Source organism: Gracilinanus agilis, chromosome 5 (assembly GCF_016433145.1).
Source record: "Gracilinanus agilis isolate LMUSP501 chromosome 5, AgileGrace, whole genome shotgun sequence".
Classification (NCBI taxonomy): Eukaryota; Metazoa; Chordata; class Mammalia; order Didelphimorphia; family Didelphidae; genus Gracilinanus; species Gracilinanus agilis.
Window position 1 is genome coordinate 296933395 of NC_058134.1, and position 16445 is coordinate 296949839.

General features: G+C 34.1%; 1 protein-coding gene across 2 annotated transcripts in view; it reads left to right on the forward strand.

Moving 5' to 3' along the window:
• Positions 1–16445, forward strand: part of CCDC91 (coiled-coil domain containing 91) — a 488375-nt gene that overhangs the window by 245993 nt on the left and 225937 nt on the right. For both annotated transcript variants that reach the window (XM_044678266.1, XM_044678267.1), the window contains one exon: positions 4617–4694. In XM_044678266.1, coding sequence (XP_044534201.1) covers positions 4617–4694 — 78 coding nt within the window. The remainder of the gene's footprint in view (positions 1–4616; positions 4695–16445) is intronic.

Consider the following 16445-nt stretch of genomic DNA (forward strand, 5'->3'; position numbering starts at 1 on the left):
AGAGGGGGAGGGAGAGAGAGAGACTGGCTCCACAATCTGAGAGACCTTAGAAGTAGTGGGCACAGATGCTCAAATTTACTCAGATTTTATAGGGATCTAACACAATCCTATCTCCACTTTCCCATTATCTGTATCTTGTTTTATTATCTTTCCTCTGTCCTCCTTAATCTTTCCCAAAGCTTCTGAGGATCTATCCTTTATCCTCCAATGTTTCCAAATATATTTTTTTATTAATTTTTAGAAAAATTTTCCATGGTTACATAATTCATGTTTTTACTTTACCCTTCACCCCCTCAAACTCCCCCCTCCCATAGCTAACTCGCATTTCCATTGGTTTTAACATGTTTGGTCAGTCAAGACTTATTTACATATTATTGAAAAGTTACATTGGTGTGGTTCTTTCAGGTCTACATCCCCAATCATGTCCTCATCAACCCAAGTGTTCAAGCAATTGTTTTCTTCTCTGTTTCCACTCCTGTAGTTCTTCCTCTGAATGTGGGTAGCATCTTTTCCATAAATCCCTCAGAATTGTGTTGGGTCATTGCATTGCTGCTAGTACAGAAGTCCATTACATTCGGTTTTACCACAGTGTATCAGTCTCTGTGTACAATGTTCTTCTGGTTCTGCTCCTTTTGCTCTGCATCAATTCCTGGAGGTCTTTCTAGTTCACATGGAATTCCTCCAGTTTATTATTCCTTTGAGCACAATAGTATTCCATCACCAGCATATACCACAATTTGTTCAGCCATTCCCCAATTGAAGGGCATACCCTCATATTCCAGTTTTTTGCCACCACAAAGAGCACGGCTATAAATATTTTTGTACAAGTCTATTTATCTTTGATCTCTTTGGGGTACAAACCCAGCAATATAAACCATTGTATGGCTGGATTGAAGGGCAGGCAGTCTTTTAGAGCTCTTTGGGCATAGTTCCAAATTGCCATCCAGAATGGTTGGATTAATTCACAACTCCACCAGCAATGCATTAATGTCCCAATTTGGCCACATCCCCTTCAACATTCATTACTCTCCCCGGCTGTCATTTTAGCCATTCTGCTGGGTGTGAGGTGATACCTCAGAATTGTTTTGATTTGCATTTCTCTTATGATTAGAGGTTTAGAACACTTTCTCATATGCTTATTGATAGTTTTGATTTCTTTATCTGAAAATTGCCTATTCATGTCCCTTGCCCATTTATCGATTGGAGAATGGCTTGATTTTTTTGTACAATTGATTTAGCTCCTTATTTATTTGAGTAATTAGACCTTTGACAGAGTTTTTTGTTATAAAGATTTTTTTCCCAGTTTGTTGTTTCCCTTCTGATTTTAATTGCACTGTTTTTGTTTGTACAAAACCTTTTTAATTTAATATAATCAAAATTATTTATTTTACATTTTGTAATTTTTTCTAACTCTTGCTTGGTTTTAAAATCTTCCCTTTCCCATACATCTGAGAGGTATACTATTATATGTTCACCTAATTTTCTTATAGTTTCCTTCTTTATATTCAAGTCATTCATCCATTCTGAATTTATCTTGGTGTAGGGTGTGAGATTTTGATCTAAAGCTACTTTTTTTTTCAGTCTAAAATTTTTTTTGACTTTCCTAAAAGAACTGAATAAAAACTTAATGGCACCTAAATTCATTCATCCTTGAAACCTAAGGAGTCTAGAGATAAATTTCAAGGGATCTATGAATTTGGACAAGAAAAAAAATTTTAATGTTCAATATTTAGTTTCATTTGTAATATTATGCATTTTAAAACATTTAAAAAGGGTTCCTTCCATAGCTTCACCAGACTTCTCAGGGAAACCATCAAACAAAAAACATTGAGTAGCCTTTCCTTAAGGTGACAAATATGGGACACCCTGTCTTTCCTTGTAGAAGAGATGGTGAAAGATTTAACCTGAGTATTCAGAAACTGATCAATATCATCATAAGACAGTAACCCAACATAGATCAATGACATACTTTAGAAAATATCAGTTATCCTGCAACATTAAAAGCCCATGTACGCTGGCCACATTTCCCCTAAGGATAAGAACTAATGTGTGTCTATATTGGCCATGAGGTGTTTTCTATGTGTTTTACCATTCTCATATGTTTCATGTGTGTGTCCATACTTTGCACTGGAAGTATATTTATGGAGTATACGCCTCAAATTTATTGGGGAAATGTTTCATTACTATATTTTTTACCATTATTTTAGTTAAATGCCTTTGCTTTAAAGGTAATTGTTGGAGTCTTTAGAGCTACAATTTTAGGGGAAACAAACCTGCACAGAGTACCTGGAATCTAGGGTCAATAATCTCCTCGGACCCATCCTATAAGTTGAGAAATGTTTCCAGGTCTTTTAATCAAATGATACTTTCTTGTGTATTTTACGGTTTATCATGTGCCCCCTCCTGAGAATTATATATCAGGTGCCATTGCTTCTACTTTGCTATATTCTGGGATCTAGTTGTTGACTAGTTGTTGATAACTCTACTTTTCTAAAGTTCGTAAACTAGCCCTCAATGTTGAATCTTTTAAAAAAAATTTGTAATATACTTTTTTATTTAAAAGTAAGTAGTACACAATGAAAATTCTCAGCTTCCTTTATAACCCAATATTTTATAAATGTAAATATTGGATACAGGCTTTTTTTGGTCTTTTTAAAATTAATAAAAAACAAAAAAAATCAAACCTTCCCTTTCTTTTTAGGCAAGCTGGAACCCTGAGTTAGTCTCTTTCTCAGATGCTCTTATATGGACCTAGTAGGCATTTATTCCAAAGTTATTTTGCTCATAAACAAATGTCCCAGAAGATCAATGTATAGGAATTTAGGGTGACCCAGGCCTCATGTGTCCCTGCTTGGTCTTTGTCTTTTCTAAGGTAATTTCACAGATATTATGACATTTGATGATACAAGTGATTTAAATCTCTTTCTGCTCTCTTTCACATACTCATAAATACAGAAGTTGTGGGTATATGTCTCCCCCACTCCACACTTGGAATTGTAAAGTAAAACTCACCACTGCCGTCCTTCAGAATGGTTAATCTGTGGGTACAGGACAAGCTAAAATCTCTTAGAATTTTCCAGAAGGAAATAATTCATAGGCACCCCAGAGCCAAGCACCATTATCCCAGTTTCTTCCTCTGTGTGAATGACAACTTTATCTATTATTTACAAAAATCATGCTTCTTTTAAAATTCCCTACCCTTCATTTTCTTTCCATCATAATGATAACACCTAAAATTTTGTGGTCATGTAGACTTTCAGCTCTCTATATGACCTTTGGTCTGAAGCTTTTGTGTGTAGAATTCCCAAAGCATACCTGAGCAGCTGGATTGTGGAGTGGGTTTGAATTACTGTGTGATCTTGGAAAAGTTGTTTAAACTTTCTTAGCTTAAATTTCCTATTCTGTAAGGCGGGAATAACACACATATACATATATATTAAGTAGGTATGTACACACACACATATATGTGTGTGTGTGTGTATAAATTTAAAACAGTTCCATTTTTATTACTTTCATTTTAAATGTAAGGACTTTTTTCTTGTCATTTTTCAGTCATATCTGACTCTTTGTAATCTCATGCAGGGTTTTTCTCAGCAAAGATATCAGAATGCTATGCTATTTCCTTCTCCAGCTAATTTTATAGATGAGGAAGTGAGGCATATAGGGTTAGGTGACTAGCCCAGGGTCACACAATAAATATCTGAGGCCAGTTTTTAACTCACAAAGTTGAGCTTCCCCAACTCCAGGCTGAGTGCACCATCCACTGCACCACCTAGCTGTCCATTCTCCTTTTCCCCTCTCAAACATCAATATTCTGGTTCATTGAGTCTGTTCACATTCCCTACTCCCCTCCAGAAGCTTCTGGGTCTTTCTGACATATATATGTATATGTCAGAATATGTATATATATATATATATATATATATATTTTTTTTTTTTTTAGAAAAAAATCTCATTTTTTTTCTGTGGCCTAAGCAGAGCTAGCTTCACTTCCTTATTCCTCAATGTGTATAGCAGAGGGTTTAGCATAGGTATGAGCACAGTATAAAAAACAGTCACAATTCCATCTGTACTGTCTTTGAAGCCTGGTCTCAGGTATATGAAAAAACATGGTCCAAAGAAGCAGAGGATCACAATACAGTGGGAGGCACAGGTCTTCTGTGCTGATCTGTGGAGAAGTCCAGAGTCTCAGCCCAGGGCATTCTGGGCTGAAGTGGGCCAATCAGTGTGGGTCCAGCTTCAAGGTTGATCTGATTAAGTTGCTTTGGAAATTTGACATGAAGTTCTTTATTTTCAGTCATAGATTGGTTAAAAATCATGTCCTTTAACTGTAGAGAAAGTTAGATACTACCATAGGTTAGAAGACTCCATTGGAAATTTAATGGTTTACTGATTTTATATTTTGCCTGTCGGATAACCTTCCTTCAAAATTTTCTGTTTTTCAGTTCTAGAAGTAAAAACTTACATTTAGTCAACTCTTAATGATTTGTTAAAGACTTTACTGTCAATGTATCTAATTTGTTATACATAAGCCAAATATTTAATGGTGGTGGTAGTCTGAAAAGAAATGAAAAAGAAAAAGGAGCCAAAATTTAAACTGTTTTAATCTTCTTTAGGAAAAACATAAGAACCAACTAGAAGATATGAGGAAAGCTGGGCATGAGACTTTGACCATTATTACAGAGGAATACAAGGTAAAGATTATAAGCTTGTTGACTTCTTATTGACAGGCATTGCTTAAAAAAGTGTATATACACTTAATTTAAAAATAAACTATTTCTGAAACTACCACACCAATGCAAATATCAACAATTTGGAAATAGGTCTTGAAAAAGGACACATGTTAAAACCAGTGGAAATGTGTATCGGCCATGGGTGGGGGGAGTGCGGGGGGTGAAGGGGAAAGTAGGAGCTTGAATCATGTAACCATGTTAAAAATGAATATTAATAAATGATTAAAAAAAATAAACTATTTCATCATACATTTACAATTGCACTTAGCATGGTGCTTGGCACAGAGTAGGTGCTTTACAGATGCCTGTTGACTTAATTTGAAAATAATTTTGCTTGTATTATATCCATAAAAGCTCATCAATTATTTTTTTCTGTATTTGTATATTTTTCCTTTCGTATAATAACAGTCATATTTTTTTGGTTTTGTTTAAATCTGTTCATATTATCCCTCCCATCTCTTTCTGTATATCTATATATCTCTCTATACACGCTTATATACTTATGTATATATGTTATATATAGATACGTGTATATATGAAAATATCTACAAGTGTCATGTACCATTAGCCTTTATTTTATTCTCTTCCGTTCCGTTCTGTTCCGTTCCGTTCCCTTCTGTTCCGTTCCCTTCTGTTCCATTCCGTTCCCTTCCCTTCCCTTCTGTTCCCTTCCCTTCCCTTCCCTTCCCTTTCCTTCCCTTCCCTTTCTTAAGGAAAAGCTTCTTTTTTTTAAGAAAAGCTTCACAAGAAATAGTCTCTCTATAAGGCCAGAGAAAATCAAAAGAATGGAATCTATTTGCTGTAATGATGGTGATAATTTTCATAATATATCCTTGATTTATTACATGTAAATGTTATTTTTATTTATTTATTTTTATTAACATTTTAATTTTTTTCTTTTTTTTCTTTTTCTTTTGAATATTTCCCCATAGTTACGTTTCATGTTCTTTCCCTCTCTCCCAAACCTCCCCACCCCACCATAGCCGACACACAATTCCACTGGGTTTTACAAATATCATTGATTAAGATCTAATTCCATATTATTGATAGTTGGATTAGATTTATGGTTTAGCATCTACAAATGTTATTTTTAAATTAAAAAATGAAAATAGGGCATTTTATATATCACAGAATGAAAAAATAGGATTTTGAAGGGGAGGAAGATACTGAGACTAGAGTTGGATTTTGAAAAAATTTCCTGTACCATTCTATTTATATTTTGTATTTAATATCATTTTCAATTACTTTTTTAGTATAATTTCTTAACTGTGGAAAACGTGCATTGTTAATTATAAAATCAGAGGCTGCGTATCCTACTAGATATGGCAAACATAAGTGCTTAACTCAGTCCTTAAGGAAATGGGACAGAAATCCAGCTAGAACTAGTCTTGTTCCACTAAAGGTCTTAGTCTAGTGCTTTTGAAACCTAAATCCCTTAATATGGGAGGAGGCTGAGCCAGCTTTGCAGTATAGCCCCAGAAGTAATCCACCAACAAAAGGAGTTTGAGTGAGTGAATAATGGTGAATATAAAGAAGAAAGATTGAAACACCCAAGCCCTAAGAATCCAACCAAATAAATCAACTGAGAGGATGCTAGAACTAAAAAGAAGTATGGGTACTAAATCTTCAAAGTGATTATAAAACTTTCTTAAATATTTCAAGACAGAGAAAAGTGAACTAACGTTTGACATGACAGAGTCCTATGGAATCCAAATTAAGTATGGAACAAAATCTGGAAATTCTAGAATGGTTTCACTGTGGGTAGCGTTCTTTTCCATAAATCCCTCAGAATTGTCCTGGATCATTGCATTGCTGCCAGTACAGAAGTCCATTACATTCGATTTTACCACAGTGTATTGGTCTCTGTGTACAATGTTCTTCTGGCTCTGCTCCTTTCGCTTTGCACCAATTCCTGGAGGTCTTTCCAGTTCACATGGAATTCCTCCAATTTATTATTCCTTTGAGCACAATAATATTCAATCACCAATATATACCACAGTTTGTTAGCCATTCCCCAATTGAAGGACATACCCTCATTTTCCAGTTTTTTGCCACCACAAAAAGCACGGCTATAAATATTTTCGTACAAGTCTATTTATCTAAGTTCTCTTTGGGGTACAAACCCAACAATGGTATGGCTGGATCAAAGGGCAGGCATTCTTTTATATCACTTTGAGCATAGTTCCAAATTGCCATCCAGAATGTTTGGATCAGTTCACAACTCCACCAGCAGTGCATTAATGTCCCAATTTTGTCACATCCCCTCCAGCATTAATTTACTCTCCCCTTCTCTCATTTTAGCCAATCTGCTAGGTGTGAGGTGATACCTCAGAGTTGTTTTGATTTACTTTTCTCTAATTATTAGAGATTTAGAACACTTTCTCATGTGCTTATTGATACTTTTGATTTCTTTATCTGAAAATTGCCTATTCATGTCCCTTGCCCATTTATCAGTTGGGGAAATGGCTTGATTTTTTATACAATTGATTTAACTCCTTGTATATTTGAGTAATTAGACCCCTGTCAGAGTTTTTTGTTAGAAAGTTTTTTTTCCCAATTTGTTGTTTCCCTTCTGATTTTGGCTGCATTGTTTTTGTTTGTACAAAATCTTTTTAATTTAATATAATCAAAATCATTTATTTTACATTTTGTAGTTTTCTCTAACTTTTGCTTGGTCTTTCCTTTCCCAGAGATCTGACAGGTATACTATTCTGTATTCACTTAACTTATTTATAGTTTCCCTCTTTATATTCAAATCATTCAGCCATTCTGAATTTATCTTGGTGTAGGGTGTGAGATGTTGATCTAAACCTAATCTCTCCCATATTGTTTTCCAAATTTCCCAGCAGTTTTTGTTAAACAGTGGATTCTTGTCCCAAAAGTTGGGCTCTTTGGGTTTATCATACACTGTCTTGCTGATGTCACTTACCCCAAGTCTATTCCACTGATCCTCCCTTCTGTCTCTTAGCCAGTACCATATTGTTTTGATGACTGCTGCTTTATAGTATAGCTTAATATCTGGTACTGCTAGGCCACCTTCCTTCACATTTTTTTTTCATTATTTCCCTTGATATTCTTGATCTTTTGTTATTCCAAATGAACTTTGTTATAGTTTTTTCTAATTCAGTTAAAAAGCTTTTTGGTAGTTTGATAGGTATGGTGCTAAATAGGTAAATTAATTTCGGTAGAATGGTCATTTTTATTATGTTAGCTTGTCCTACCCATGAGCAATCAATGTTTTTCCATTTGTTTAGATCTAGTTTTAATTGTTTGGGAAGTATTTTGTAGTTGTTTTCATATAATTCCTGTGTTTGTTTTGGTAGATAGATTCTCAAGTATTTTATATTGTCTAGGGTCATTTTAAATGGTGTTTCTCTTTCTACCTCTTGCTGCTCTAGTGTGTTGGAGATGTATAGAAATGCTGATGATTTATGTGCATTTATTTTGTATCCTGCAACTTTGCTAAAGTTGTTGATTATTTCTATAAGCTTTTTAGTTGATTCTCTAGGATTTTTTAAGTAGACCATCATATTATCTACAAAGAGTGATAGCTTAGTTTCCTCATTGCCTATTTTGATACCTTCAATTTCTTTTTCTTCTCTAATTGCTACTGCTAGTGTTTCTAGCACAATGTTAAATAATAGAGGTGATGATGGGCGTCCTTGTTTCATTCCTGATCTTATTGGGAAGTCTTCTAATTTATCCCCATTGCATATGATGGTTGTTGATGGCAATTTTTAAACTTTTTTAAAAACTCAACTAATAGAGTAGGAAAAAAGTACTGACTCCATAGTGAGGAATTTCTCCTAAGAAGCAAATAAAAGCTTAACTCATTCTGAACCATTTTCCACTAAAGAGCATTACCATTGGAGAAGTGTGGGGACTGCATGATGGATTTAGTTTGGGAGAAATTGATGCCTTAAGAGATCAACTTTTCTGTGAGAATGTTGTATCTCCATAAACAGCATTTTTCACAAGAGAAGTGATGTGAGTTCTTAGGAGAAATTAACTGAATTATGAAAAGGCATCTAAGTAAGAGACTTTAATATTTATTCTTCCCAGAACTGATACAACTGAACAAAAGAAAAATTGAAGTAAATAAAAGGGGAATATTTAACTGTTGTAGAATTTGGAGATAAAAGATTAATTGAACCTTCAGTATCACATGGCATTTGTCCAAAAACAGGCCTGGTATTAGTGCCCAGAAAAATAGCAAATATTTGTAAAAAGTGGAAATACTAAGCACTTCCTTCAAAAATTGATCTTGGGTAGGCCTGGATTCAAGCTCGTTTTTTGGTAGGTTAGGCTCAATATTGGAACCAAGTAATATACTCATAGGACATTTTGTAATTGACCAACAGAGATGTACTTGGCTGAAGCTAGAGAAGGAGTCAGTTAGATGGTACAAAGGGAAGAATGCTGAGCTCAAAGTCAGGAAGATTTACTCTTCCCAAGTTCAAATTCAGTCTCACACTCTTTCTGGGAATGTGACCTTGGACAAGTTACCTGTTTGCCTTTGTTTCCTCATGTATAAAATGAGCTTCAGAAGGAAATGGCAAATCATTCCAGGATCTTTACCAAGAAAACCCCAAATGGTGTCATGACTAAAATGAACTGAACAACAAGCAAGAGAAGGATATATTCAGCAGGAAAAACACTGAGGACATCACAAGTTGATTCTGCTATACAAAGTTCTTTTACCTGACTTAACCATTGAGTTACCCATCAAATGAGATATTTATCCTGAGCTGACTTAGCACAGGGCCTGGTACATAGTAGATCCTTGATAAATGTTCATTTCTTTCCAACAGTGAACATTATAATATTCATTTGTGGCTGCTTTATACTTGGCGTGTAGGAAGTAGTGTCAACTAAGTCTGTCACAATACCTTTATGGCAAACTAACCTACATGGGGGGAGGGGTTAGACTATTATTATTCCTACCTAACAAGTAGATCAAAGAAGAAATCATAAAACTCTTTACAACTATGGGAAGGAGAATGATAATGATGAGGTACATACAAAATTTCTGTGGTACAAGTAAAGCAGTCCTCAGAGGAAAAAAAGGATCCCTAAAAACATATATAAATAAAATGGAAAAAGGTGTTTATATGAATGTGTGATAAAAAAAACAAACACAAAAACAGAAGATTTGAACGTTGTTATTGATAATATACAAGATATATACAAAGTGTTTAACAGGTGATTTGGGGAATAAGTATTAGCAACTTGGAAGGATCAAGAAAGACTTAACTAGAAATAACTTCTAGAGCCAGATTTTAAAAGTAATTAGCATACATAGCATAACATCTCATTGGCCTCTGTGGCCTTCCTAAACCTATGATCCTGTAGTATATAAAAATAAGTGAGCAATGAGTTTTCAGATTTTAACTAATATATATTGTACTTTGTGATAGTATATAATAAAGACAATTTCATTGGCATAGGGACTCCTGGATAAAGAATTTCTCTACCAATGAAGCATGACATTTTCTCTAATTAGAGTTGCCTTTAGCAGTGAGGCCTTAAGTAACTTGCCCAGGGTCATATGTATCAAAGGCAGGACTTGAACTTCCTGGTTTTGAAATTAGCTTTCCATGCACAATGCTATGCTGCTGCTGAAGTGTTTAAAAGACTGGAATTAGTGATTAGAGGACCCAAGTTAAAATTCTACCTCTGACACTACCAATGTGACATTGGGCAAGTTCCTAAACTTCCCTGGGCCTCAGTTTTCCTGTCAATAAATCAGAGGGATTGGAATATCTGGCCTCCTAGGTTCCTTTTCAACTCTGGATCTCTGATTCTGTGATCTTATAAAATCCCTCTCATTCTAGTAGAAGATAAGCAAAAATCTCCTCACTTTGTGGATAAACAAAACAAAGCATAGAGAAATGAGATAGCCTTCTGTGTATGTTTCATACATATGCATTCAGCTAAAGGAAGCTTTGAGAATAAAACTCAGCTCAGCTTTCAGGAGTTCTGTTTCAGGACTGCAGTAAAGTACATTGACCTCTTGGGAAGAACATGCAGTTGTCTGCTTAAATGAATTTCTTGATGTTCTCCGATTTAAAAATTTTGAAAATGATAGTATGTCTTCGGTTTTTTTGAAATTTGGAGCTTTAAACTTATTTGGGATATTATAAGAAAATACTCGTAATCCACATTCTTTTTCTTCCTTAAAAAAAAAAGAAGGTATAGTTCTTTTTCCATCATAAGAAAATGTTGTGGCATCTGAGAAGAATGGTCTATCCACATGGCAATTTTTCAGAAAACTGAAGCAACTGAATATGGGGCATGAAGAGTCTATTACTGCACTTAATTTTAGAAACGTCTTAATTTTAATTTGTTGCCCATGGCACAAAAGGAATTTTCACTGGGAAAAGTCTGTGGTGTTTGAGGTAACAACTCTTATGTTACTAGAATCCCTTAACAACAAGGCCAGAAGGAACTCTTCCTTCTATTCTGAAGATTTTTTTTGGCTTCCTCAGTCTCAGAAGCACTTTATATCATGGTTAGACTACACTGATTTTCCATGTTTAGATATACACCCATAATTTGACATTTTTCCTTTTGAATTATAAAGTATCCCTGTGCTGTAATTCAAACACATAGAAGACTCTGAGGATCCATGAAACCTCAAGTTACTGAGATTTTTAACAGGATAAATTTTCTGTAAACTCCACGTGACCTTTCTTGTTTCTAATTAAGAAAAGGACAAATCTCTGAATCTTAAGTTTAATGTCCCTAAACTTTTATGTGACCACTGCTCCCCTGTTGTCTCAGAGAGCAATGGGATCAACTCCATCAGCACTACTCCTCAAATATCTGGGGGTTTGGCTGTTAAGAATTGTGAACTTTCTTTTCAAGGTTTGACGTCATAGTATCTGCAGATCTACACTGTGAACAAGGATTCAAACCCAGAACTTTTCTGTATTTAATAAAGCACAACGGATGGAGCACATTCTTCTCTGAGATAATCATTTGTATTCTCACCTTTTCCATGACCTTTTTACTGCTTTACAAAAAGTCACTCAATCATTGGCTTTAATCATATTACTTCTTTTTGCATACTGATGGAAATTTTGAGTAATAATTTCTGAAATATGTTTTCTAAGCTTGTCCAGTGAAAGTGGCTTCCTTCCCCAGCCTGCTTTTTCATATCTTTTCTGTGTATTTGTTCTAGCTAGATATAACCACAGTCATACCTCAGTTGTATTGCCACATTATTCAGAGGCTTCTTTTTTTTAACTAAAAACAAATTAAACCATTAGTTTTTCCTTCTGAACTATAAGCTAATAGAACTGTAGATTAAAGTTTCAGATCCCCATATTGATGAAAGATCATTTTTGATGGCCAAAAATGCTATTTAAAATTAAGCCAGATCAGTAGTGAGGACAAGACCCAAGAACTTAATTTATTTATCTACTGTAATTTTGAATTCTAATTCTTCATTTTCTCAGTGTTTGTATTTTTCCAGTCATGATAAAACAGGATATAAATGTTGCAGAAGAATGTAATGTTAGTAGAAAAAGTATATTTGAACACTGATTATTTACAACTATAGCACTATATTTTTCCAGGATGACAAGAGAAGGTACAGCTAGTGGCTAGTTTTTATTAATTAATTCTTTTGCCTCTGAATACTTTTTGCTGGATAACTCAATTTATTATCACTCCTATAGTTTGTAAGGCCTAAGCACCAAAGCATAGTACATTTACTGTGATTCTCTCATCCATTTATAAGTGAAACCAAATAACCTATTCTATTCTTATGAATTGCCCATCTTAGGAAATGTCTTGCCACTTATTAATTACATGATATAATGTGGCATATTACTTGAAAACTCTTTAAAGTGGTTAGGCACTAAATTGATAAAGTGAACTTAGCTTATTGAAGAGTATATGAGTTCCTACCTAGAGCAGTTGACTGAGGCAAATATGAGTAGATATAATTTAATCTAAATTATATTTCTGATTTCATTGCTCTGCTTATATAGAATTGAGGGCAAATAGCTTAATGATGATGACTAAGTTTCTCTACTCATAAAACATATATGCTTCTCATTTGAAAAGTATTTTGTAGATGATAAGTTCACCATACTGACTAATACAGTGGGAAAAGGAACTTGGGGGGAAGTGTAGTTAAAAACATAGATCAAACCCTGCCTCTGCTGCTTATAACCTACATGACCTTGGACCTCACTTGTCCTCTGAGTTCTTTACTACCATAAAAAGTTCTCCTATGAACATATAGTTTATGGAATCTTTTTTTAAAGCAATGTGTTCTCTAGTCCAAAGGTTAAAGACATTTTAGTCGATTTATTTGCATCATTCCAAATTATTTTCAAGAATTATTTTTATTAGTTCTTAACTTGACCAATAATGCATTAGTGTAAAAAGCATTGCACTTCTATAGAAGGATCTGACAAAGTCTGAATGCAGATGCACTTGTCTGAATGCAGATTGTAGCATTCCATTCTTCACTATATTTTCTCCAAGAATTTTTCTCTAATGCAAGTGATATGTCTTCTCTTACCACATGATGTCAGAAAAGGATTATTAAAATATTGTGCCAATCCGGAAAAAATTAAAATTTAAATAAATAAAATAAATGAATTCATTTGGAATCCTTTTTAAAAACTACTCAGCAAAACAGTGAAAGAAGAAAGGACAGGACTAGGAGAGAGAATCAAAATGTCTGGGAATGCATAGTTGATAATTATAACTCTGAATGTGAATGGGATGAACTCTCCCATGAAACGGAAGCAAATAGTAGAGTGGATTAGAAACCCAAATCCAACCATATGTTGTCTACAAGAAACACACATGAGACAGACAGAAATAGAGTGAAAATGAGAGGATGGAGCAAAACCTTATGGGTTTCAAATGAGAAAAAGAACACAGGGGTGGCTATCATGATCTCTGGCAGAGCCAAAGTAAAAATAGATAAGGTTAAAAGAGATAGGGAAGGTAATTACATCCTAATAAAAGGCAGTATAAACAATGAAGAAATATCAGTACTCAATATGTATGCACCAAACAGTATAGCTTCCAAATTTAAATTAGAAGTCTTTTCTAATAAGATCAGGAATGAAACAAGGATGCCCATTATCACCTCTATTATTTAATATTGTACTAGAAACACTGGCAGTAGCAATAAGAGAAGAAAAAGAAATTGAAGGTATCAAAATAGGCAATAAGGAGACTAAGCTATCACTCTTTGCAGATGATATGATGGTCAACTTAAAAATCCTAGAGAATCAACTAAGAAGCTTGTAGAAATAATCAACAACTTTAGCAAAATTGCAGGATACAAAATAAATGCACATAAATCATCAGCATTTCTATATATTTCCAACATATTAGAGCAGCAAGAGGTAGAAAGAGAAACACCATTTAAAATCACCCTAGACAATATAAAGTACTTAGGAATTTATCTACCAAAACAAACACAGGAATTATACAAACATGACTACAAAACACTTCCCAAACAATTAAAACTAGATCTAAACAATTGGAAAAACATTGATTGCTCATGGGTAGGATGAGGTAACATAATAAAAATGACCATTCTACCCAAATGAATTTACTTATTTAGCACCATACCTATCAAACTACAAAAAACATTTTTACTAAATTAGAAAAAACTATAACAAAGTTTATTTGGAAGAACAAAAGATCAAGAATATCAAGGGAAATAATGAAAAAAAAACGTGAAGGAAGGTGGCTTAGCAGTACCAGACATTAAGCTATACTATAAAGCAGCAATTATCAAAATAATATGGTACTGGCTAAGACATAGATGACATAAGATCAGTGGAATAGACTTGGGGTAAGTGATATCAGCAAAACAGTGTAAGATAAACTCAAAAAGCCCAACTTTGGGGACAAAAATCCACTATTTGACAAAACTGCTGGGAAATTTGGAAAACAATATGGGAGAGATTAGGTTTAGATCAACATCTCACACCCTACACCAAGATAAATTCAGAATGGGTGAAAGACTTGAATATAAAGAAGGAAACTGTAAGTAAATTAGGTGAACACAGAATAGTATACTTGTCAGATCTCTGGGAAAGAAAGATTTTAAAACCAAGCAAGAGTTAGAAAAGATTACAAAATGTAAAATAAATGATTTTGATTATATTAAATTAAAATGTTTTTGTACAAAGAAAAACAATGCAACCAACATCAGAAAGGAAACAAAAAATGGAAAAAAATCTTTATAACAAAAAATTCTGACAGAGGTCTAATTACTCAAATATAAAAGGAGTTAAACCAATTGTATAAAAAATCAAGCCATTCCCTAATTGATAAATGGGCAAGGGATATGAATAGGCAATTTTCAGATAAAGAAATCAAAAGTATCAATAAGCACATGAGATAGTGTTCTAAATCACTAATAATTAGAGAAGTGCAAATCAAAATAACTCTGAGGTATCACCTCACACCTAGCAGATTGGCTAAAATGAGAGGAGAGAGTAATGAATGTTGAGGGTATTTGGCAAAATTGGGACATTAATGCATTGCTGGTGGAGTTTTGAACTGATCCAAACTTTCTGGATGGCAATTTGGAACTATGCCCAAAGAGCAACAAAAGAATACCTGCACTTTGATCCAGCCATACCATTGCTGGGATTGTACCCCAAAGAGATCATAGATAAATAGACTTGCACAAAAATATTTATAGCCATGCTCTTTGCAGAAAACTGGAAAGCAAGGATATACCCTTCAATTGGGGAATGGCTGAACAAATTGTGGTATATGCTGGTGATGGAATACTGTTGTGCTCAAGTAAACTGGAGGAATTCCATGTGAACTGGAAAGACCTCCAGGAATTGATGCAGAGTGAAAGGAGCAGAGCCAGAAGAACATTGTACACAGAGACTGATACACTGTGGTAAAATAGAACGCAATGGACTTCTGTACTAGCAGCAATGCAATGAGCCAGGACAGTTCTGAGGGATTTATGGTAAAGATGCTACCCATATTCAGAGGAAGAACTACAGGAATGAAAACACAGAAAAAAAAAAAAAACAACTGTTTGAACACTTCTGTTGATGAGGACATGATTGGGGATGTAGACCTGAAAAGATCACACCAATGTAACCATTAATAATATGTAAATGTCTTTACTGACCACACATGTTAAAACCAGTGGAAATACGAGTTAGCTGGGGTTGGGGGGTGTGCGGTTTGACGGGGTGAAGGGTAAAGTAAAACATGAATTATGTAAACATGGAAAATTTATCTAAAAATAAAAAATTAAAAAAAATAAAATTATTATCTTCTAAGGAAAAAAAAACTACTCAGCAAATTGCCAAAGGTGACGTAAGATACTAATGTTAGAGTGGTTGTGGAAAGTCAGGTACACTAATGCATTATTTTTGTTTATATTTCTCATTATTATTATCCATTGTAGCCATATGATTGTTAGTATTTTGCAATTCTTCTTTAAAGAACTTTATATATCATTTGCCAGTTATCTATTTGGGATCTGGATTTGGTCTTACATATTTCTGCCAATTCTCTTTATATTTAGGTTATCAAACCTTTATCAGACATATTTGATGAAAATATTTTCCTTGTTATCCTCTTCCTTTTTAGTACTAGATGTATTGATTGTGTTTCTGCAAAAGCTTTTGAATTTTATGAAAGCAATATAGTCTGTTTTATCCTTTATAATTGCTTCTCTTTGTGGCTATGAACTAG